Consider the following 21,334-nt stretch of genomic DNA (forward strand, 5'->3'; position numbering starts at 1 on the left):
ACTAAGACTCAGACTCACAGTCAGACTCAGACTGAGCTGAGACTGCACATGCACTCCTACACTAGCACTACCCTATCATAGAGACCCACCCCCAACATTGACCACACCCCTAGGCCTTTATTAACCTGCCCCTCCCACAGCACAGACCACACCCCCAGGCCTTTATTAACCCTGCCTCTCCGACAGCACAGACCACACACTCAGGACATTATTAACCCTGCCTTGGCACCACCCTGAGCCCTCCTTTAGACCCACAAGCACCCTGGATACATCACAAAGTAATTACAAAGTGAATGAAACAGACAAAATTACAAAGTAAATTACAATTTATGGGTTGCGGATGGGCAGCAGGGGCCCTAAAGGGCGCTGGGTCATTGATGATACTGATGATGTCATCGCGGTCCTGGTGACATCAGGACGTCAGGAGTCAATAAAAGCTGGGGAACACATGTTGTGGGTCTACAGGGCACTATGGGGATGAGGGGGAGGAGGGTGTCTGGGTCGCTGTGGGTTATCTATGGGTGTCACTGGGTCACCATGGGGCAGTGTGGGGGTGGCTGTGGGTCTCACCTTCGTGGGGGGCTCAGGTCCTTCATGGGGTGTGGGCCGGGCCTGGTGCAGCCACACCAGCTCCATTAAACTGGATTGCAGTTAAATAAAACAGGCATAAAGCTGAAAAGGGAAGAAACACCAATGAAAGTGAATAAAAGTGAATTAAATGTGAATGAAAAAGAAGAAAAGGGAGGAAATCTGAATAAATCTCAAAGAAAAGTGAATAAAACTGAAGATCACTCAAAGGAACTAAAAAGCAAATACATCTGAATAAAACAGCGTAAAAGTGAATCAAAAGCAAGTACATGGGATGTCAAAAGTCACTAAAGGTGGCTAAAAAGCCTGAAGAAACCTGCACACCCCCAGGTCTTCATCAACCCCAGCTTTGGACCCGCCCCCCACCCTGGCCACACCCACATCCCTTGCCAAGGAGACACCCCTCAGCATGGCCCGGCCCTCTCGGGGCCACGCCCCCGGACCTGTACTACCCTGTCAGGTCCTAGTGCACAACCGCCCACCTGCCTGGTCCTTCTGTCCGCCAGATCCTAGTGCCTGCCTGACGCATGCTATTGCTCGCTCACCGGGTCCTAGTGCCCGCCCTACCGCCCACCCGCCGAACGCTAGTGCCTGCCCAATGCGTGCTACTGCTCGCCCGCCGAGTCCTAGGGTCCGCCCTCACCCCCTCCTGCCCACCGGGCCCTAGAGCCTGCCCTCACCCCCGCCCGCCGGGTTCTAGTACCCACCCTACCGCCCGCCCTCCAGTTCCTAGATTTGGCCGGGCGGGTCCTAGTGCCCACTTTCCCACCTGCCCTCCCGCCCGCCGGGTCCTAGCGCCCACCTGCCGGGTCCTAGGATCCGCCCTCACCCCCACCCGCCCACCGGGTCCTAGAGCCCGCCCGGTCCTAGTTTCCGCCAGCAGGGTCCTAGAGTCTGCCCTCACCCCCGCCCGCCCTCCAATTCCTAGCGGTCGCCCACCCTCCCGCCCGCCAGATCCTAGTACCCGCCCTCCGATTCCTAGATTCGGCCAGCCAGGTCCTAGTGCCCGCCCTCACGCGCGCCCCCCGCCCAAAGCTCTGACCATGCCCCTACCCAAGCCACACCCCCCGTCACAAAGCCCCACACGTCCCAGTCCAACCTGAACACTGCCCCCAGCTGAGACTCCACCCCCACCCCTAGCCACAGCCTAGACCACACCCCCAGCACAGTCCCCGCCTCTTGGCTACACCATAGCTCTACCCCTCACTAGCCCTGCCCCCAGGCCTGGCCCCACCCACAAACTCGATCACACCCTCACCTGAGTCCATGCCCCTAGTCCCTCATTGGCCCACCCCAGTAGAGGTTTCGCACCCCTGGTACCACCCATGACCATACCTTAGCTCCTCCCACAGCACAGACCACACCCCCAGGCCTTTATTAACCCCGCCTCTCCCAGAGCCCTCCCCCAGCACAGACCACACCCCCAGGCCTTTATTATCCCCACCTTGGCCTCACACCAAGCCCAGACCCACCATAATTTGATCATTATGTGATCACTGTGGGGTCTCTATGACTCTCTAGCAGTCACTGTGCGTGTCTATGGGATGTCTATAGGGGTTGTGGGACTCTATGAGTTTCTCTGGGTCACTATGGGGCATTTAAAAACAAAAAAAAAGTTATTTTAAAAAAAGAGACTAAAAAATAAATCTGAAGAAAAAAATAATAAAAAAAGCAAATAAAGCTGAATAAAACTGCGTAAGGACAATAAAAAGCAAAAGTGAAGAATGGGATTATAAATTATTACAAAGCAAATAAAAAGGAATAAAAGTGAACAAGCCTGAATGAATCTCAAATAAAAGTGAATGAAAGTTCATAAAAATGAATGAAAGCAAATAAAAAAAGATTGGTGTTGGGGTACTTATGGGGCGCAACGGGGTAAGGGAGGCCCTATGTGGTGCTGTGGTGGTTGATGCTGCTGCTGCTGCTGTCATCCCAGTCCTGATGACATCATGACACCGTAAGTCAATAAAAGCCGTGGGGTGTGTTTTGTGCGTCTATAGGGAACTATAGGGCGGGGGGGGGGGGGGCTACGGGGTGCTGTGTGGCAGTGCAGGGTGTCTATGGGGCTCTAGGGGTCGTCATGGGGCCATGTGTGGGTGCATAGGGTATCTAGGAGTTGCTGTGGGTCTCTATGGGGTGTCTATAGGGAGTCTATGGGGTGCTGTGGATGGCTGGGGACTATCTATGGGTCACTATGTGATGTTCATGGGTGTCTGTACGTAACTATGGTGTGTCCATGGGTTGCTAAGAGTTGCTCTGGGATGTCTACGGGTCGCTCTGGGACCCTATGGGATGTCTACAGGGAGGCTATGAGGCTGAGGGGGTCTATAGGGGATCTGTGCTCTGTGGGGCGCTATGAGGTGTCCATGGCTTGCTCTGGGTCACTAAGGAATACCTAAAAAAAAACCTTAATAGAAATGACTAAACTAAATCTGAAGAAAACTGGAAAAAAGTGAATAAAAAGCTCATTAAAGTGAGTAAAGTGTTTAAACAGTGAATAAAACTGAATAAAAGTGAACAAGTCTAAATAAAACTCGAATAAAAATGAATGAAAGTCAATAAAAAAATTTGATTGGTGTTGGGGTACTTATGGCGTGTGGGGGGTAGTGGGAGCCCCATGGGGCACTTGGGGAACCCCCCATGGGGCTCTTGGGGACCCCTATAGGGTGCCGTGCCATTGACGATACTGATGATGTCATCACAGTCCTGGTGACATCGCAACACCATAAGTCAATAAACGCCGTGAGGCGTGTGTTGTGCATCTATAGGGAACTATGGGGCAGCTGGGAGGGTGCTATGTGGGAGTGCAGGGTGCATATAGGGCTCTATGGGTTGTCATGGGGCCACATGTGGGTCAACAGGGTATCTAGCAGTTGCTGTGTGTCTCTATGGGGTGTCTATGGGCGGCCGTGGCACACTACAGGGTGTCCAGGGCTCGCTATAGGGTATCTATGGGGTATCTGTAGGTCGCAATGGGTCGTTATGGGGATCTATGAGTCTCTATGGGGCATCTGTGAGTCACTTTGGAGTACCCATGGGTTGCCTATCGGTCACTGTGACTCTCTATGGGATGTTTATAGGGTGTCCATGGGGTGCTGTGGATGGCTACGGGATGTCTATGCGTCGCTAGGGGCTGTCTATGGGTGTTTGGAGGTCACTATGGCGTGTCCATGCTTCATGAAGAGTTCATGTAGGGTGCCTATGGGTCGCTCCTGGACCCTATGAGATATCTATACGGAGTCTATGAGGCTGGGGGGGAATATACGGGATCTACTGGGCTCTATGGGGCTCTATGAGGTGTCCATGGGTTGCTCTGGGTCACTACAGGGTATATAAAAAAAAACTGTTACTAAAATTGACTAAGACAAATCTGAAGAAAACCGAAAAAAAAGTGAGCAAAGAGCGAGAAAGAGCAAGGAAAAAATGAGCAATCATGCAGAAAAGTCAAAAGTGAATGAAAGTTTTAAAAAAATGAATGAAAGCGAATAAAAAAATCGACTGGTGTCGGGGTACTAAGGGGTTGCGGGGGGGGAGTGGGGAGCGTGTGTATCTATGGGTCGCTGCAGGGTATATATGGGTGTCACCGGGTCGCCATGGAGCAGTGTGGGGGTGGCTGTGGGTCTCACCTTCGTGGGGGGCTCAGGTCCATCCTGGGGCATGGGCCGGGCCTGGTGCAGTCGCTCCAGCTCCATTAAACTGGATTGCAGCTAAATAAAACAGGCATAAAGCTGAAAAATGAATAAACACCAATGAAAGTGAATAAAAGTGAACTAAATGTGAATGAAAAAAAGGGAAGAAATCTGAAGAAATCTCCAAGTAAAGTGAATAAAACTGAATTGAAGATCACTCACATGAACTAAAGACTAAATACATCTGAATAAAGCAGCATAAAAGTGAAGTAAAAGCGAATCAAAAGCAAGTACATGGGAGTTCAAAAGTCACTAAAGGTGAATAAAAAGCCTGAAGAAACCTGCATAAAGCTTGTGGACAAAAGCTGTGGCCTTGCCAAAAATACACAAATACACTGCTGACAACAGCGACAAACTGCAGAAGCATACAACAGACCCGTATCGGTCGCTGAGGGTCTCTATGGGATGTCTATAGGCTGTCTATCAGGATGAGGGGGGCCTACTGGGAATCTAGGGGGCACTCTATGGGGCTCTGTGGGCTCTCTTTGAGTGTACCTGGGGTGCTGTGCATGGCTACGGCATGTCTATGGGTCTCTGTAGGTCACTATGGCGTGCCCGTGGCTCATCAAGTGTTGCTGTGCTGTGTCTATGGGTCTCTCTGGAACCCTACGGGATGTCTATAGGGAGTCTATGAGGCTGGAGGGGCCTACACGGGATCTACTGGGGTCTATGGGGCTCTATGAGGTGTCCATGGGTTGCTCTGGGTCACTACAGGGTATCTTAAAAAAAAAAATCTTACTAAAAGTGACTAAGCCAAATCTGAAGAAAACTGAATTAAAACTGAGCAAAAACTGAATAAAAAGTGAGCAAAAAGCGGCAAAAAGCGAATGAAAATTAAAAAAAAATGAATGAAAAAGAATAAAAAAAATCTACTGATGTTGGGGTACTTAGGGGTTGCGGGGAAGTAGTGGGTCCCTGTGGGGCACTGGGTCATTGATGATACTGATGATGTCATCGCAGTCCTGGTGACATCATGATGCCAGGAGTCAATAAAAGCTGGGGGACATGTTTTGTGGCTCTATAGCACACTATGAGGATGGGGGGTGTGTGTATCTGTGGGGCGCTGCGGGGTATATATGGGTGTCACCGGGTCGCCATGGAGCAGTGTGGGGGTGGCTGTGGGTCTCACCTTCGTGGGGGGCTCAGGTCCATCCTGGGGCATGGGCCGGGCCTGGTGCAGTCGCTCCAGCTCCATTAAACTGGATTGCAGCTAAATAAAACAGGCATAAAGCTGAAAAATGAATAAACACCAATGAAAGTGAATAAAAGTGAACTAAATGTGAATGAAAAAAAGGGAAGAAATCTGAAGAAATCTCCAAGTAAAGTGAATAAAACTGAATTGAAGATCACTCACATGAACTAAAAACTAAATACATCCGAATAAAGCAGCATAAAAGTGAAGTAAAAGCAAATCAAAAGCAAGTACATGGGAGCTCAAAAGTCACTAAAGGTGAATAAAAAGCCTGAAGAAACCTGCATAAAGCTTGTTGTCAAAAGCTGTGGCCTTGCCAAAAATATACAACCTGCTGAAAAAAGTGGAAAAGCGCAGAATCTTACAAAAGCCCTGTGGTTCTATGAAAAAGAAACAGTGTCAATAATGTGAGAACTTGTTAAACCTTGCAGAACTTGCTTAGCCTTGTGAAACTCACCCATCTCATGGGAACTGCCACTTACGCACAGTACGATGGCTCAGAGGTTCTGAGGCAAAGGAGAAAAGAGGCGGCACTTTGCAGGCAGGGAAAGTATTAAATAGGTGGATACTGACTGCAAATGGAGAACCCTGAACCACGTGTGTCTGGTGGAGATCTCCCTTTATTCGAATAAAGCTTTAAACCTCACTCTGCCTCATGAGCTGTTATTGAAACCAGGTGTTCCCAACACAGCTGAATAAAAAGTGATTAAAAGTGAATTCAGGCGAATAAAAAATTGAGTAAAAGCGAGTAAAAGTGAATATGCCTCAATAAAAAGTGAATAAATGCAAACAGAAGTGATTAGAAATTTGGAAAAAAAACCCAACCCTGCTGGTCGCGCCGCCTCTCCCCCCTACCACTCCAGCCGCCCCCCCACCGCCGCTCCCGCGAACCCTTTTACTTCCCCGCCCGCTACCGCTCCTGCTGCTGAGGCAGTCGCTGCCTCCGCCCCTGACACCGCCCCTGACTCCGCTGTCTCCGCCCCTGACACCGCCCCTGACACCGCCGCCGGAAAAATATCTCCCGCGCTACACCGCCCCTTTTATAACCTCGCCCGCTCCTGCCTCCCAGCCAATCACTGCGCCGCTCGCCTCATAGCGAGGGCGGGACATGGAAGCGGCGGGACAGCGTCGTCCAATCCCTTGTTGCGGAGATTGCGGAGGGCTGGTGGGTGCCCTATGGGGCACTGTGTCATTGATGCTGCTGCTGCTGCTGCCATCACTGTCCTGGTGATATCGTGATGCCAGGAGTCAATAAAAGCTGGGGGACACGTGTTGTGGATCTATAGGGCTCTATGGGGCTGGGGATGGTGGTGTCTATGGGTCACTGTGGGGAACACAGCATGGCAGCAGCGAGTAGCAATACTAATGGGTTCAAGATTAAAATCACAATCCTTTTGCCCCAAGGAGCAGCTCGTTACTTCATTACTTTCACAACTGCCATTTACACAGGTACACGGAATCCTAAGAAAAAGGGGGGGGCTCTGCCTGAAAGAGACTGGGGGACAGCACCCCCAACCCGCCAGTGGCCGCCGTGCTCGTCAATCCCTCCCGGGAGGGCCCTCCCGCCGCTGCCACTGGCCACCGCCCCCCGCGGTCGTCATCGGCCGCCGCGCCCGTCAATCACTCCCGAGACGGCCCCCTCCACCGTTCCCATTGGCTGCCGCGCCTAGCGCCACGCTGAGCTCCCCCTATTACCACCACCTGCAGTACCGAATTTCGGACACAGGATGGCAGCAGCAGCACCATAGAAATCCCAAACACGTTTTTCTCCCCCCAAAATTCTGCAGATTCCTCCCGCCACCGCCTTGCAGACCCAGAATCAGGTGTTTGGAGTATTTTTGGGCCACCACAGCGCGTCGAGCATCACGAAACGTCTGCTACAAGTCACTCGAAAACCAGAAATCCCAGGTTATATTTCTGCATGCTAAAAAAACCCAACCAGCCAAACCCAACCAAAAACCTACTACGAAACAAACCGCAACAGCTTTTACCATAAAAACCAACGTCTGTTTCTTCTGAACATCTGAACTCTTGCAAACAGTTCCTTTCCTCTTTTATTGCAAAACTATTTTCTCGCTATCATTTGACAGTTAACTGCACAGACACTTCTTTCAGGAAGAGAAAACTAAAAGAAGCTTTGCAGAGGCGCAACACACTCCGCAACAGACCTTATGTTAAATATTTGTCTTTAAATCTTTCATAGAAAAAAACAGAGGAGGAGAGTGGGCACGTTCTTTTATCTTTAAAGCCCATGCTACAAGCATCTTAGGAAAAGCGCAGACACACATCATAGACATACCTTGCATCGCAGACCACAACGGATTCTTCCCTCAGTTTTGTCCTTCCATGGCAAAAGAAAGAGTGACTGTGGTGAAACGGTGGCAGTTGACATCCAGCTGGGAGAGGGAAAAAGTACCCCAAAACCAAAACCTTTACCATCAAGCTGGGTGGGAGCCTGTCCTGGGTTCAGCTGTAACAGTTATTTTTTTCCTTCTTAGTAGCTGCTGCAGTGCTGCATTTTCGACTTCAGTCTGAGAACAACGCTGATAACACACCGATGCTTTTAGTTGTTGCTAAGTAATGCTTACTCTGATCAAGGACTTTTTCAGTCTCATGCTCTGCCAGTGAGGAGGGGCACGGGAAACTGGGAGAAAGCAGAGACAGGACACCTGACCCAAAGTGGCCAAAGGGGTAACCCATACCACAGCACGTCATGCCCAGTATAGAAACTGAGGGGGAGTTACCTGGAAGGCCCAGATTGCTGCTCAGGTCGGGCTGCGTATTCGTCGGTGGGTGGTGAGCGACTGCATTGTGCATCACTTGTGTTTATTGTTTTCTTTTCCTTTTCCCCTTTTAATTTTATATTCTTTCCCCTTGTTATTTCCCTTATCATTCTTGTTATTGGTGGTAGCAGTAGTAGTTTTGTATTGTACCTTAGTTACTGGACTGTTCTTATCTCAATCTGTGGGATTTACATTCTTATGATTCTCCTCCCCACCACTCCGGGAGCGGGGCGGGGGAGGAAGAAGGGACGGAGTGTGTGAGCTGCTGCGTGGTTCTGGGTTGCTGGCTGGGCTTAAACCACGACAGAGTCTAAAGCTTCCTTTTTTTGTGAAAGCTACGACTGGGAGAGGGAAAAAGTATTTTGAGCAGAGGAAAAAAGTATTTTGCACCATCTTTGGTACGGTCAGTGAAAGAAAGAGACGGAGCAAGAAAACGGAGGGTGCAGCACATGGGTATAAAGAGGTGGGGGCGGGAAAGGAGAGGAAGAAGAACGGAGAGACGAGGAAAGTGGCGGGGCACAGGGCATGCAGAGAGAGAGAGAAAAAGGAGAGAGGGAAGAGGACAAACAGATCAAGAAATAAAGAAAGGGTCAGATCTGTAAGTGACCAAGAAGGAAAAAAACCTAAAACCAGAAATGGGCCAGAGAACAGAGATGGAGGAAGAGAGAAAAGAGGCCAGGGAGCAGGACACAGGAGGAGAGAAAGGGAAAAAGGGAGAGGCAGCTGGATGGGGAGGCATAACAAGGAATGAGGGGACAGGCAGCAGGCAGAGAAGGAGAGACAGAAGTAACGCGGGCAGGAAGCAGGACAGAGGGAGAGTGAGCAGGACAGAGGTGGAAAGAAGTATCAGGGCAGAAGGAAAAGAAAGACAGAGACAAGGACCAGGACACGGCGATACAGAGAGATTAAAAAATGCACAGGGAGGCAGGACAAAGTGAAAGATAGGGAGTGGGACAGAGATGGGGGTAAAAGAAAAAGGTGGAGAAGGATGGGCGGCAGGACAGGGAGTTACTTCTGCAGTTACTGCTCAAGCTGCTCATCCACAACTGCAAGAACTTTGTGTTTTATTCTGTGCAAAATGCTAGAGAAGCGGGAGACTTGCAAAAAACGAGATTACAAAGGATCGAGGTGGATCGATCCTCAGTCAGCCCGTGCGGTCATTTCCATGTAAAGGACAGCACCTGGTATCCTGAATACACACAGCAGTATCTTAGTTGCAGCTGCAGAGCCCTCCTCCTCCATCCAGCTGGAAGCCTCGCTAAGCTTTCTGGAAATGTCTTCTCTCTGCTCCCCTGATGAGACGAACCTATGCTCCTCTTGACAAAGCTTCTCCTGCAAAGAACAAAGCAAGCGCTCCTGTCAAATACCACTGAGCGCGGAAGCATAAAACCACCCTGTCACCCCCTCGTAACTGGGCTGGACCATGGACTCCTAGGGCGCTACCTGCACCGACCAGGAGATTCTCACTCAATCCGAATCCAAGCTCCTGCTCCCAGCATTACCAGGAGCATGGTGGTAAAACAGCAGATGTATAGACGCGTGCACACCAGGTACACGATGGTAAAACTGCAACCACCGTAACTTCACATGCACTTAACTGCACAGAAGTGGTTCTTGAGGAGCTGTAGCTTCTTTACAGCCCGACTGCAAGTGTTCGAAAACGCCCGGGTAGGCACACAGAAGAGATACTGGGAACCTAAAGCTTAACGTGTTAGACATGCTTGGGGAAAGTCTTGCATTTCTATCAAGTCCCCGTGGGCTTTGCAATCCTAGAGGTAGTGGAAAAATGACTGAAAGACAAAAGCTGGGCTCTTCAAATCATCCCCCCCCAGCCCAAACAACTCCCCTGCATTCAGATCAGCCAAGCTGCACAAGACACTTCTACCTGCTCTCCAGACATTCTCATTTCTTTATATTCCTCTCTTACCTGGGTCTCAAAGATGAATGACTCCCAAGCTGTTGGCGGACTTCTCTCTTTCCTGTTTCTCTAGATCTCTGATCGTTAAGTCTGCGAGTCTAGCAGGCAAAGAGAACAGAAAACTGTAGCAAGTGCCTTTAGCTGAGCAGCACATCATATGCATCAGCTTCTGATGACAACAGCACTATGTGAGCCACCACCATTCCAAAGCAATTCACTTCCTTTACCTGAAGCTTTAACCCAGCAGAGCCATTTCAAACATCCTTTTTCATCAAGCTCTTCAGTTCGTCCTCCAGCAGGTCAGGCACATCATTTACACCTAGTTCCATGGGGATCTCCTGGACAAGCTTCTGCTTCTTGGGTGCTTTGATCTTCTTCCCTTCCTCCATTTCGGTAACTGTGCTGTCACCGGAACTTTTGGATGGTTCTTCCTCTTTCGCAGTTTCTCTATTTCCTTTGTGATCCTGTAACAGAAAAAGTACATTCTCAGGCAAGGGAACAGATTTGTGGGTTTTCCAGCTTTTTTCCCAGAGCAGAGGACAAACAGGGAAAGAACAGTTCGCCTGAGGAAATTCTGCGAGAGAAACAGTGTTGTTTTGGCATATCGGGAATGGGGCTTTGCAACATTAAGGATTTGTAATACTGGGGCTTTGCAATATTAAGACTTTGCAATACTGGGGCTGGGGCTAAGTTGCTAAGGGAATGAAATAAAGGGTTTGAAATACCATGACTTAAACAGACACACTCTGTGCTTAAAGACAATGTCATCTTTGCGCGACAGACACTCTGTGGTTAAAAAGAATGCTATCTTTGTACAACCTATGAAACTAAGCCAGTGCAAACTGCTGCTGTAGTTAAACAGTAAGTTGGGGTACCACATGTCTGCCAGAGAGTTATGAAATCGAACCATGAAAGGAGACAAATAAATAAATAAGAGGAAGGGGCATATGAAATCGAGTAAGGTGGGGTGTAACCAGAGGCAAGACAGTTAGCACGTAGATTATATGCATCGGATAGGCTGTAAACCTTGGAGTACCCAACCAATGGGGAAACAATGGAGGGAACTTGCGGACGGGATAGGAAATATAAATCAAAGTTCTGCCTTTGCTGTGTGTGCCTACTTGCCAGGACACTCGTTTTTGCACAAATGTGAAATAAATAGCTGCTTCACTGTCATGTCTGACCAAGGCCTGCCTGAACCTACAGACTGTTTCTTGCAATTCAACTTCTCAGAAACCAAAATCCAAGACTCATTCCCTTAGCGTGACGCTCACCCGAGACTCCAACTTCCCGCCTTCTTCCTTTTTCTGGGACTCTGCTCTGGGAGGGGCAGTTTCTTGCCTGACCTGCTGGAGGCTGCTGCTTCTCTTCTCCCTGCTCTTCACTGGCATCTTCTGCACTGCTTTTCTGGTCTTGTTTCTTCCCCCTGCTCTTCTTTACCTGTCTCTCCTAGGCATTCTTCTTCTTCTTCCTGGTCATCACAGGCAAATAAAGGGGAAATCAAAACAGTTGTGTATTTTTTTAATGTAGAAATCCCATGCAAGTGTTTCATAGAAGAGGCAATCCCCTGCAAAAAAAGTATGTATGAAAACCAGCACTCACAGTGACTGCAGCCATTAGCGAGGGCCTGTGCTGAGCTACAACAGTAACTAAGTCACTTCAGTGCAGAACGTGACTCCGTGATGAAGCAAGGAGCCTGCTAGACACCTGCACAGACAACACACAGCCAGGAGCCTGGCCACAGAGCACCAGGACAATCTAGAAACGAGAGATTTCCCCAGAAACAAGTCCTGGAACATTTTCAATTCATTCTCAAATAACTTCCTGTGACACTACACTCATTTTCAGCCGTACGGAGTGACCAATAAGGTCATATATATTTCGTACTGAAGGGTGCTGTACGCATAGGCTGGGTACTGGGCCATCCATAGCTACCTCATACATTACAAGCACTAGGATTTAAAGGGCATTTGTAGAGTTTTAATGAGATAAAGTCCGTTTAATTTTTAAACAGCATAATTTTCATGGCATAAAATTATGTGAACAAGCCTTAGATCAACTGCTCCTAGATCTAAAGCCTTCAGCTCGATGACCAGGGCAAATGAGCAGCAGAGCAAATAAAGATTTTGCCTGGTCTCAACAGACTGAGACTTGAAATGACTTGGCATAAACTAGAGAAGCCCTAAAGCCACCCAGTCTGGTAACTCAATGTGCCTCCTGCTACAAGCACCTTGCAACACAGATCGCCATCTGGATCAGCTACCTCACAACAGTGTCTCTGCATCTAGAATAGTAAGCTTTTATGAAGAAACCTAATGACTTCATTGTAGCAAGACAGGTGTCCAAACCGGGGGAAAGCAGGAAAGCAGCAACAGCAACTGAAATCCTTGCTGACAGTCTCAACAGAAAAGCTGTGATTAGCTGGGGTCCACCAAGGCACAACACATCAAGGTCTATTTGCAGAACAAAAGGAGGGCAATTAGCCCTGCTGCTGCTGCAGACCTAACTGATTTCATGTAGAGAGAATTTCAGTCTCCAGACCTTTCAGCATCTTAAAGCTACAGTACACAGTCTCATTTCCAAAATAAGTGCAATTTTAGAATGGAAGCGAGAAATAGGAAATTCCTTGGCTTGTTTCTAAAGTTGGCTCCTTTCCCTATGAATGAAAATGCAAGGTGAATTAAGGACCCTCCGGGTAACTCCCCCCAGTTTCTATACTGAACACGAAGTGCTGTGGGATGTATCGAATACGCCTTTGGCTTGTTCAGGTCCTGTGTCCTGTCTCTGCTCCCTCCTTGTGCCCCTCCTCACTGGCAGAGCACGAGGGACCGAAAAGTGCTTGCTCGGGGTAAGCGTGACTGAGCAACAGCTGAAACATCGGTGCGTTACCAGCGTTATTCTCAGAGTAAAGCCGAAACATAGCACTGCACCAGATCGCAGGAAGAGAATTAACTCTGCTACAGCTGAAACCAGGGCAAAGGGAGAGCCAAGCACAGTGGCAGGGCGCAGGATGCCGGGGGCAGGAGCCTCCGAGATTAATCAAGTGAGATTAAGGGAGAATCAAGCACACTGGGGGCTCCTGACCCGGCTCGTCTCCGGCAAACCGCAACACTGCCGCACCAGCGGTGTGAAGCTCCCCACGCCGGGCGCCCAGCGGGCAGGAGACGCCCCTCTGTGCCCGCCGAAGGGAAGGATGGGCGGGCGGGCTCGCTCGCCTCCCCGATGGACCCGGATCCGCCGTGGGCTCGGATCTCACCTGCTGCCGCCGCTGCCGGGACGCGGACCCTGCGCACCGCCACGCTGCTCTCGGGCGCTGCGCCGGCGGCGCGCCGCAGTGACCAGAACCGGTGCGCGACCACCAGGCTGCGGCCACGAGCACGCCGCGCGCCCGCCGACACCTGAGCGTGGAGCGGCGGCGGCGGCTCCTCCCCGGGAAGCAGCGGCGACCACGCGGCACCTGCCCACATGATCGCGCCGCCACTTCCGCGAACAGCACCGGGGACAAAGGGAGCGCCGCGGCGCATGCGGAGAGCCCGGGCTGCAGTACCGAATTCTGGACACAGGATGGCAGCAGCGAGCGGCACCCGCCGCAACACTGCGTCCCCCCCAACCTGCTGTACCGAGATTTGTGGTGGTGTACCCCTCCACGCGTCCCGCCCGGCCCAACCCTTGCAGACCCAGAATCAAAGGTTTTGGAGTATTTTTAGGCAACCAGAGTGACTCTGGCTCCTCAAGCATAGCCCGTCATGGAAAGATCTTTTTGGGGTAATCAGAGCCAAATAAAGTTGTTACCCCCCTTTCTTCAGAAACCCCCTTGCCCTCTACTCACCTCCTCCTCTGTGAAATCATTGCCAAGCACCAGTTTTCTGACCTGGCACCTCATGCTTAGCGGCAGGGGCTGAACGTTTGCGCTTGGGTAGCTGGTTTCTGGGTTGCCTGAGCGTGCTGCCCAGAGGCCTCGACCACACCTTAACGTAAGAGCACGCCCCTGCCCCTGATCGGCCTGACCCAAGCACACGACCCACTCATGCAGTAGCCCCGCCCCCTAGCCGAGACCACACCAACTCTCTCACACCAGCCCAACCCAGAACCCATACCTGAACCGTGCTTGCTGCTTAACTTTGGGAGAGTTCCTATGCTCCCCGACTGCTAACTCCTCTGCCTCGGCCAAGTCCCTCCTAAGAACCGCCAAGCCTCCAGTACTGCCACCACCACCCTGGGGACCGCCCCTGTCCTGGCCGTCACTGTGATCCCTTGCAAGCTCCACCTCTGGAGGAAAGGCACTGAAGAGCAGCCCGTAAGGAACCTCCTCAGCAGGCAGCCACCAACCCAGCTGAGGCTGCCGAGTGTTACCACCCTTGGAGCCCAAACAACCAGCCAATGCACCACACAGCCCTGGTGCTGGTCACAGAGTGTCCCTGCTCTCATCAATCTCACAGCTGGGGACAATCCCAGGTGGCTTCAAGCCTGTCTGGCACCATTGGCCCCTGGCAGAGCCCAGCTGGCTGTTCCTAGTCCCCTGCTCCTCCAGCATGCCCCTGGGAATGACATCCAGGAGTGTTTGTGCTAACACCTTCCGAGGGACAGATCACCCTGGAGGTTCTCCCATGGCTCCTCCTTGCCTTTCTGGAAAAGGGCTATGGCAGTTGCTCCGATTGCCGCAAGTCTCCCCAGATCAGCAGGCCCTTCTGGAGAGCATGGCTTCACACTGGCACAGCACAGCTCCCACCAGCCCTGCAATGCTTCACAGCTGGTTGGTAAACACTTTAATTGATACAGTGAAAGGACCACTGCCAGCCCCAACTGGAGTTCAGCTGCTGCTCTGCTTGGCCGCCAGTCTCTTGTCTCTCTCTTCAGCAATGGTCAGGCGGATGCCCTTTCCGCGGGGCAGGGAGATCCACGGCTTGTTGCCCTACAGGAAGGGAGAAGAAGCCAGCTCACCTCAAGAAACTGGGACAGAGACAGAGCTCTCCCACAAAGGGGGAAAAGCAGCAGAAGCCTCTGCTCATGCTAGGCCACATACACATGGCTGTGGCACTGGCCCAGCAGAAGCCTCTTAGGAAGGTGCCAAAGGTGTACAGGCCTACATCAGCCACTTTCACTCACATCCATGAAGAATGCACTTCAGCCAAAACAGAGCCACCATCCCTTTCCAACCTGGACAGGGATGGCAGGACAGCAGAGGCACTGGGGCCAGAGGGCACCCTCAGTTAGAAGGGCAGCCCAGGTCACATGATGATCTGAGCACTGCTCAGCTCCCAACTCTCACAAAGTTTAAAAACTGACAGAGCTGCTTCTTGTAAACGTCCCCATTCCTGCATTTAGAGATGCTTCCCCTTCACAGAGCAGGCAGACCAGAGCAGGCAGAACCACAGGGAGTGTCACAGTGTGGGAAGGCACTTGCCTGCATAATACACCAAGGCCTCCCTGCTTCAGCCAGCAGCCCCCCAACAACAGAAGAGAACCCACCCGCCCTGTGTCCATGCAGGCTTACTTTGCCAATAACGAAGATGTTGGAGAGCCTGGTGGCAAAGCTGTTGCCATTGGCGTCCTTCACGTGAACCACATCAAATGACCCAGGGTGTCTCTCCCGGTTGGTGATCACCCCAATACGGCCCAAATTGGCACCACCGGTCACCATACAGAGGTTACCTGGGGTGAACAAAACCAAGAGCTGGTACCAGATGCCATGGCAATGCCCCTCAGCTTGGGCTCTTTGAGGAGCACTGCTGGAGAAGGGCAGGGACAGAGTGGCCACCAGAGTACCTGGTGACACCTACATCCCATAGGAATCCTGGCAGCACCCGAGGAGCCAAACAGCAATCTGGTCTTGATGCCCATACCAAACATTTCCCACCACCTTCTCAGCTGCGGCAGCACGAAGGAAGCGTTCTCATACCACTTGTCCTGGCACTGCTCATGGCTCTGCAACTGAAATCTCCCACAGCAAGAATCTCCCTACAGCTGCCCAGAGATTTCCATTCACAGCCCCACGAGAGCCAGGCTCAAGCAACTTCTCCACCAGCGTGATGCTTCCACTTGGTGCCTGCTCGCTCTTGGAACCACTCCAAGCCCCTATGTCAAATGCCTCTCACTGCCAGCACACAGGAGGAATCCCTCCTGCAGGTGGAGATGCTCCAAGGAAACCACCCCTTTCCCAAGGCTGCCACCACTGCCTTCCTACTTTAGAGCAAAGATGACTGGCATTTACATTGAACTTCCACACAGCTCCCCAGAGCGGGGAGAAATACAGTGTTTTACATGAGATGCAAGGCCTACCTGTGTCAAACTTGATGAAATCTGTGATCTTGCCCGTCTCCAGGTCAATCTGGACCGTATCATTCACCTTGATGAGGGGGTCCGGATAGCGGATGGTGCGGGCATCGTGAGTGACCAGATGAGGAATTCCTTTGGTGCCCACAAATATCTTCCTCACCTTACACAACTTGTACTGCAAATAAAATCCAACACTGCTCAACTAGGACGACAAGCAGCAGCGTGGACTACGGGACTCTTGTCCCTCAGAGTGCCGCCAGCCACAGCAGGCCTCAGACCCAAAGCAAAACACATGGGTGCTCCAAAGCTTGCAACAGCAGCCCAGGCAGCAACTTGCCTAGCTCACTGCCCCAGCAGTGCCTTGTGCTCCAGCCCTCTCAAGGAATGTCTCCTCCTCAGTCTCACCCCGGGCTATGGCTTCAATTCCCCAGGAAAGCCTCCACCAGGGCAGTTCCCCCAGGTTGCCCTGAAGCCTGTGGTCAGGCAGCAGATGCAGAGGCTGCCTTTTTTCAGGATCCAAGAGATATTTTTGTCCCTCCTCCAGAGCACCTCTGTTTCCCTCGTGCCTTTCACCCCAATTCCTTCACAGCCACTGTGGGACTCAAGGGTCAACACAGAGCGGTAGCCAGAGGTAAAAACTTATCATGGAGAGGAAGGGGGGCGGGTAGAGTCCCCGAACGCACACCACAGCCAGCTACAGCACAGCCAGCTCTTTCCTCAGCATCACTGTGTGCTTATACAGCCTGCCCCTAGGGAGAACAGGTGAAGAGCAGCACAGACTTGCAGTTCAGGCACACCAACACACTTGGGTTAAGGAAATACATGTGGGAATCGCCCCCCAACACTGAGGGCCTAAGGGCAGTTTTGTAAACACTTCCATAACAGACCTGGGAAGGAGTTCAAGGCTTTTGCACCACAGGCGGTACCATGTTTCAGATCACACTTGGCTTGCAGAGTCCTATGCTAAGGTCCACCACACCAGAGCCATTGCCACCCCAAAGCTCCCTGTGAAAGTAACCTAGCCCATGCCTACAGATGTCATTTTAAGCACCAAACAATGCACCTGCAGTCACCTCGGAGTTGCTTTCATGTCACCAAAAGATTTCCCCCCGCCAAAGGTTTTATACTCCAACACTGAAGGCCCTGATTTTCTCAAGGGTGGCATGGACTCAGCTCTCAGGGAAGAGAGCCAGCACCTCCCATTCAGGACATGCCAAAAAGGAAACCCCATCCCAGTCAAACCCAACTGGGCCAACATTTATGCCAAGCTGAAGCTCCTCACCTTGGCCTCTTCAGCTGTGATGCGGTGAACAGCAAACCGGCCTTTGGTATCGTACACCAAGCGAAAATGCTCGCCCGTCTTCTCAATGCTGATGACATCTGATTTCAGAGAGCGACATAAAATAGCAGTTGTTATCAGCTAGAGGTTACAATACATTGTAACTTGGCACCAAGCTCACATTAAAAATGAACTAGGGGCAGCTAAACAAGGCTTCAGGTGTGAATGATGAGGTTGCCATCTCCTTTTGACTACAAGCCCACAGCTTTTCATGTGATACAGTGCAAATAAGCAAAAACTGCCAAAGGCTGAAGTCTGAACAGCAATTTACACAAATGTAAGCAGGTAATTACAGGCTACAGATATCACGCTTTAGTATTCATTCCAGTGCACAACCTCAAACTAAATAACAACTGCTTATACTTACCTTTTCTTTGACTCCATCAGGAACGCATCTTTCTCCCCAGATTGTGCTAGCCTCACAAAACATCCCCCACCAGTGCAGCAGAGCTGCCTGAGGTACCTCCCCCGGCCCCTCCTGCTCACCCATGAAGCCTGCAGGGTAGGTGATGTCTGTGCGGACTTTGCCATCTATTTTGATGAACCTTTGCATGCAAATCTTCTTGACCTCGTCTCCTGTCAGAGCATATTTCAGCCTGTTCCGCAGGAAGATGATGAGTGGAAGGCACTCCCTCAGCTTGTGAGGGCCTGTCGATGGACGGGGTGCCTGCACAAACAGAAGCTTTCTGCTGGCTGCTCAAGCACAACAGCAGCATTGACTATCCCCACGGGGAAGAATACTACTGTCCTGACAGCTCTTGCAGTAGCATCTGTGGACAGGTGCTTGAAGCCTAACTGCCAAACAGGCAGTGAAAGGCTGCAGGTATCTTTCCTTGGTATTCACAGCACCCTTCCCCCTCACCACGTCTGGCTAACTTCAGAAAACATTGCCCCAAACACAGTACAACCACCTACTAACCCACCCCAATGAAGGAAAGCCAAAACAAGCAGCAGGTTAAAAAGAGAGCAGCCAATTAGCCCATTTCGCCCCCATTATCCTGCAAAAGAGAACTGTTCGAACAAAAGCTGTTTGCAAAGCTCCTAACAGCAAGCATCCCCTTCTCCCCTGCATTCCCCAACTGCCCAGCTCACCGTCGCCTCTAAGCACCACGCCTGAGCACACCCTTGGTGAAACTGTGGAGCCGCCTGGGCCCGCAGTGAGCGGAAAAGACCGATGCCGCGGGAAGCCCAGGCCCGGCCCGGCCCGGCCCCAACCCCGACCCGCACTCACGAAGACGCCCGTCAGCTTGTCCAGCATCCAGTGCTTGGGCGCAGCTACACGCTTCAGATGCTTCTTGGGGCCGCGAGCCTACAGAACGGGACGCGTTACGGGCCGCTACCAGACTCGGCCACCCCGGCCGCCCCCTCCCCGGCCCCCCGAACTCCCGCCCCCACCCCGGCCCTGGCATGGGGCTCCCTCCCACGTCCTTCGACGCGGCGGAGGCGGAGGCAGCCCGCGGCGGGCGATGGATGGCGATGGATGACGGCACAGAGCGGCCACACCGCGGCCTCACCATGGCTGCGCTCCGCCGGAAAAGAACTACCACTTCCGCTCTGCTGCGAATATGCGGCCTCACCGCAGTGCGCCCCCTTCCGGCCCGGAGGTCTAGTGCTGCCCGATGACACGGCAGACGAGGTGCGTATCCCTCCCGCCCGGGACCGGCTCGGCGCTCCCCTCGGTGTCCTGCTGACGAGCTGCCAGCGGGAGGTGAGGCGGGGTCACAGGTAGCCCTGCCAGTGACGTGGGGTTTCCTCCGTCCCTTCCTCTCCGCAAGCGGCCTCGGCGGCGGCACCCCGCTCCGGGCGGCGGGTGGCTGTGTCCGTGCCGGCGGGGCACGGGGAGGGGGTTGTTGTGGGGAGGGTGACGTTGTGGCCCCGCGGTATAGCAGAGCGTGCGAGGGTGGCACATCCCCCCACTCAGGGGCGGAGGAGGCTCGGAAACTCCAGGTACTCCGTCTGCCCCGGGAGCCGATCCGGGGTGGGGGGGCAACGTGCGTGCCGGGTCACCGCTCTCCCGTCGCCCACGGCCCCTCCCTGAGTGCATCTGGACCCCCTGCGACCCCCCGAATTCGACTGTGGGCCTCAGCACCCGCTCTCGACGGCAGTTCGGAGCCAGCGGTCCCCGGCTGGGCTGGCGTGTCCCCATGGGGTCTCCGGGGCACCGCCAGACAGCAGAGTGGACCGGCCCCGTACCGGGCGGCCCCCGGCGGGTCTCCGCAGCATCGCTCCCGCAGCAAGGCGCAGGCGGGACAGAGTTCCCATCCTCGGGGATGATGCGATGGGGACGCCGCGCAGGTGGCAGACCTGGCGCCACCGTGAGGAGGAGGCATGGGAGGTGCGGTGGCCAGACCCTCCTCCCACCCGGACCGCTTCCCACGGAGTACCCCCTTGTCGTCCCGCTTCAGCCTCAGCGCTGAGCTGGACAGGGAAAGGTGCACAGCCGGGGGGACAAAGGTCCTTTCAGATTTTATTGGACAGCAGCTTGAGCCCTCCACCTGCCCGGCCCAGCGAGGTGGCTCCGAGTTGCGGACGGGCAGCGCGGCCCCACCCCTCCTCCATCCCCGAGGGCGGCCCCTTACCGCCGTCGGTCCGGTTCCGAGGGGTCCCTGCGCCCCCCTCCCCGCCCGCAGAGCCGACCCTCGCCCCCCGTGGGGCAGCCGGGGTCCTCGCTGCGCCCGCGGGTCCACGGTGGGGCGACGCCGCAGTCCCCGCCCCGGCCGCCCTCCAGCCTCAGCAGCCGGCCGGCAGGGCCGCGGGGAAGTCGAACTCGTGGTGACCGAGCCAGAGCTCCGGCAACTCCTTCGCCCCGCCCAGGCCAAGCTCCAGCCTCAGCCAACCGAGCACCTCCTCGTCCACCGGGTCCAGTCGATGATGCCGGGGCCGGCAGCAGTTCATTCTGAAGATCAATTTCTTAAACTTTTGTTCATTCTGGTTCCTTTTTCTGTCACGCTCTTTCTGAAATTCTCTTTGATTTTCCCAAGCCTTACTCACAGGACTAAATGGGCAAGAAGGAGCTCAAACAGCCTTCTTATATAGCTCAGACATTACACTGGGATGAAATATTTAGAATTTATAGACTTTTTTGGCATAAAACATTCTGCTTTCAATATACTATACTAGTAGGAGACAAAGTGTGGATTTTTATGTATGTGACTTACATGCTTAGCAATTCCCTCAAATATAAATAATCATATTTAATTATTTTTAAGAAATATCTGGTTTGGGGTTTGGGTTTTTTTTTTAGTCTGTTTCACTGTAACTTTCCATATTTACTTTATATCATATTGGGTATTTTGCAGGGTTGTTTTTTTTTATTTGGAAGGAACTGGGGCTCAGGTGACAGGCTTGTCTGCAGTGGCCATCCAGAATAACTCTGGTGTGATCGAAGTACACTACTCAGAGGATCTGAATCTGGAGGTCCTGTTGAACCAGAACGTCATAAGTTTCTCTGAGCAAAGTTGGATGGACCCAAAAGATTAGTTACAAATATCTATATATATCTAAATATATACAGGACAAGGAGTAATGTGTTTAAACTTAAACAGGGAA

The 21,334-nt window shown here is 52.4% G+C and overlaps 1 protein-coding gene and 2 long non-coding RNA genes across 4 annotated transcripts; all 3 read right to left on the reverse strand.

Annotated features, from left to right (window-relative positions):
• Window positions 1-222: 222 nt before the first annotated feature.
• On the reverse strand, window positions 223-5,507 carry LOC115614797. Its single transcript, XR_003993857.1, has 3 exons — window positions 5,407-5,507; window positions 4,215-4,316; window positions 223-672 (listed from the first exon to the last, which is right to left on the reverse strand). It is a non-coding gene; the product is annotated as an uncharacterized LOC115614797 (long non-coding RNA).
• Window positions 5,508-7,505: 1,998 nt separating this feature from the next.
• Window positions 7,506-13,809, reverse strand: LOC115614794. 2 transcript variants are annotated; one of them, XR_003993851.1, is made up of 5 exons: window positions 13,427-13,809; window positions 11,445-11,641; window positions 10,398-10,634; window positions 10,180-10,268; window positions 7,506-9,584 (listed from the first exon to the last, which is right to left on the reverse strand). It is a non-coding gene; the product is annotated as an uncharacterized LOC115614794 (long non-coding RNA). The 2 variants fall into 2 exon arrangements; XR_003993850.1 differs by having other exon boundaries at window positions 11,445-13,573.
• A 1,110-nt stretch (window positions 13,810-14,919) lies between these two features.
• Window positions 14,920-19,743, reverse strand: LOC115614792 (40S ribosomal protein S4). Its single transcript, XM_030502125.1, has 7 exons — window positions 19,300-19,743; window positions 19,017-19,094; window positions 18,272-18,452; window positions 17,729-17,826; window positions 16,450-16,621; window positions 15,665-15,822; window positions 14,920-15,082 (listed from the first exon to the last, which is right to left on the reverse strand). Exons 1-7 carry the CDS (start codon window positions 19,300-19,302, stop codon window positions 14,981-14,983), a joined length of 792 nt encoding a protein of 263 aa, XP_030357985.1. The 5' UTR covers window positions 19,303-19,743; the 3' UTR covers window positions 14,920-14,980.
• Window positions 19,744-21,334: the final 1,591 nt, after the last annotated feature.

The sequence above is a fragment of the Strigops habroptila genome, chromosome 11, assembly GCF_004027225.2.
Source record: "Strigops habroptila isolate Jane chromosome 11, bStrHab1.2.pri, whole genome shotgun sequence".
In the NCBI taxonomy this organism is placed as follows: domain Eukaryota; kingdom Metazoa; phylum Chordata; class Aves; order Psittaciformes; family Psittacidae; genus Strigops; species Strigops habroptila.

Excerpts from the sequence above, each read along its gene's own strand:
- LOC115614792 (XM_030502125.1), bottom strand. Across the intron at positions 18,453-19,016 it reads ACAAGCTGACGGGCGTCTTC|GCACCCCGTCCATCGACAGG; the intron begins GTGAGTGCGGGT and ends CTGTTTGTGCAG. Across the intron at positions 15,083-15,664 it reads ACATCTTCGTTATTGGCAAA|GGCAACAAGCCGTGGATCTC; the intron begins GTAAGCCTGCAT and ends CCCTTCCTGTAG.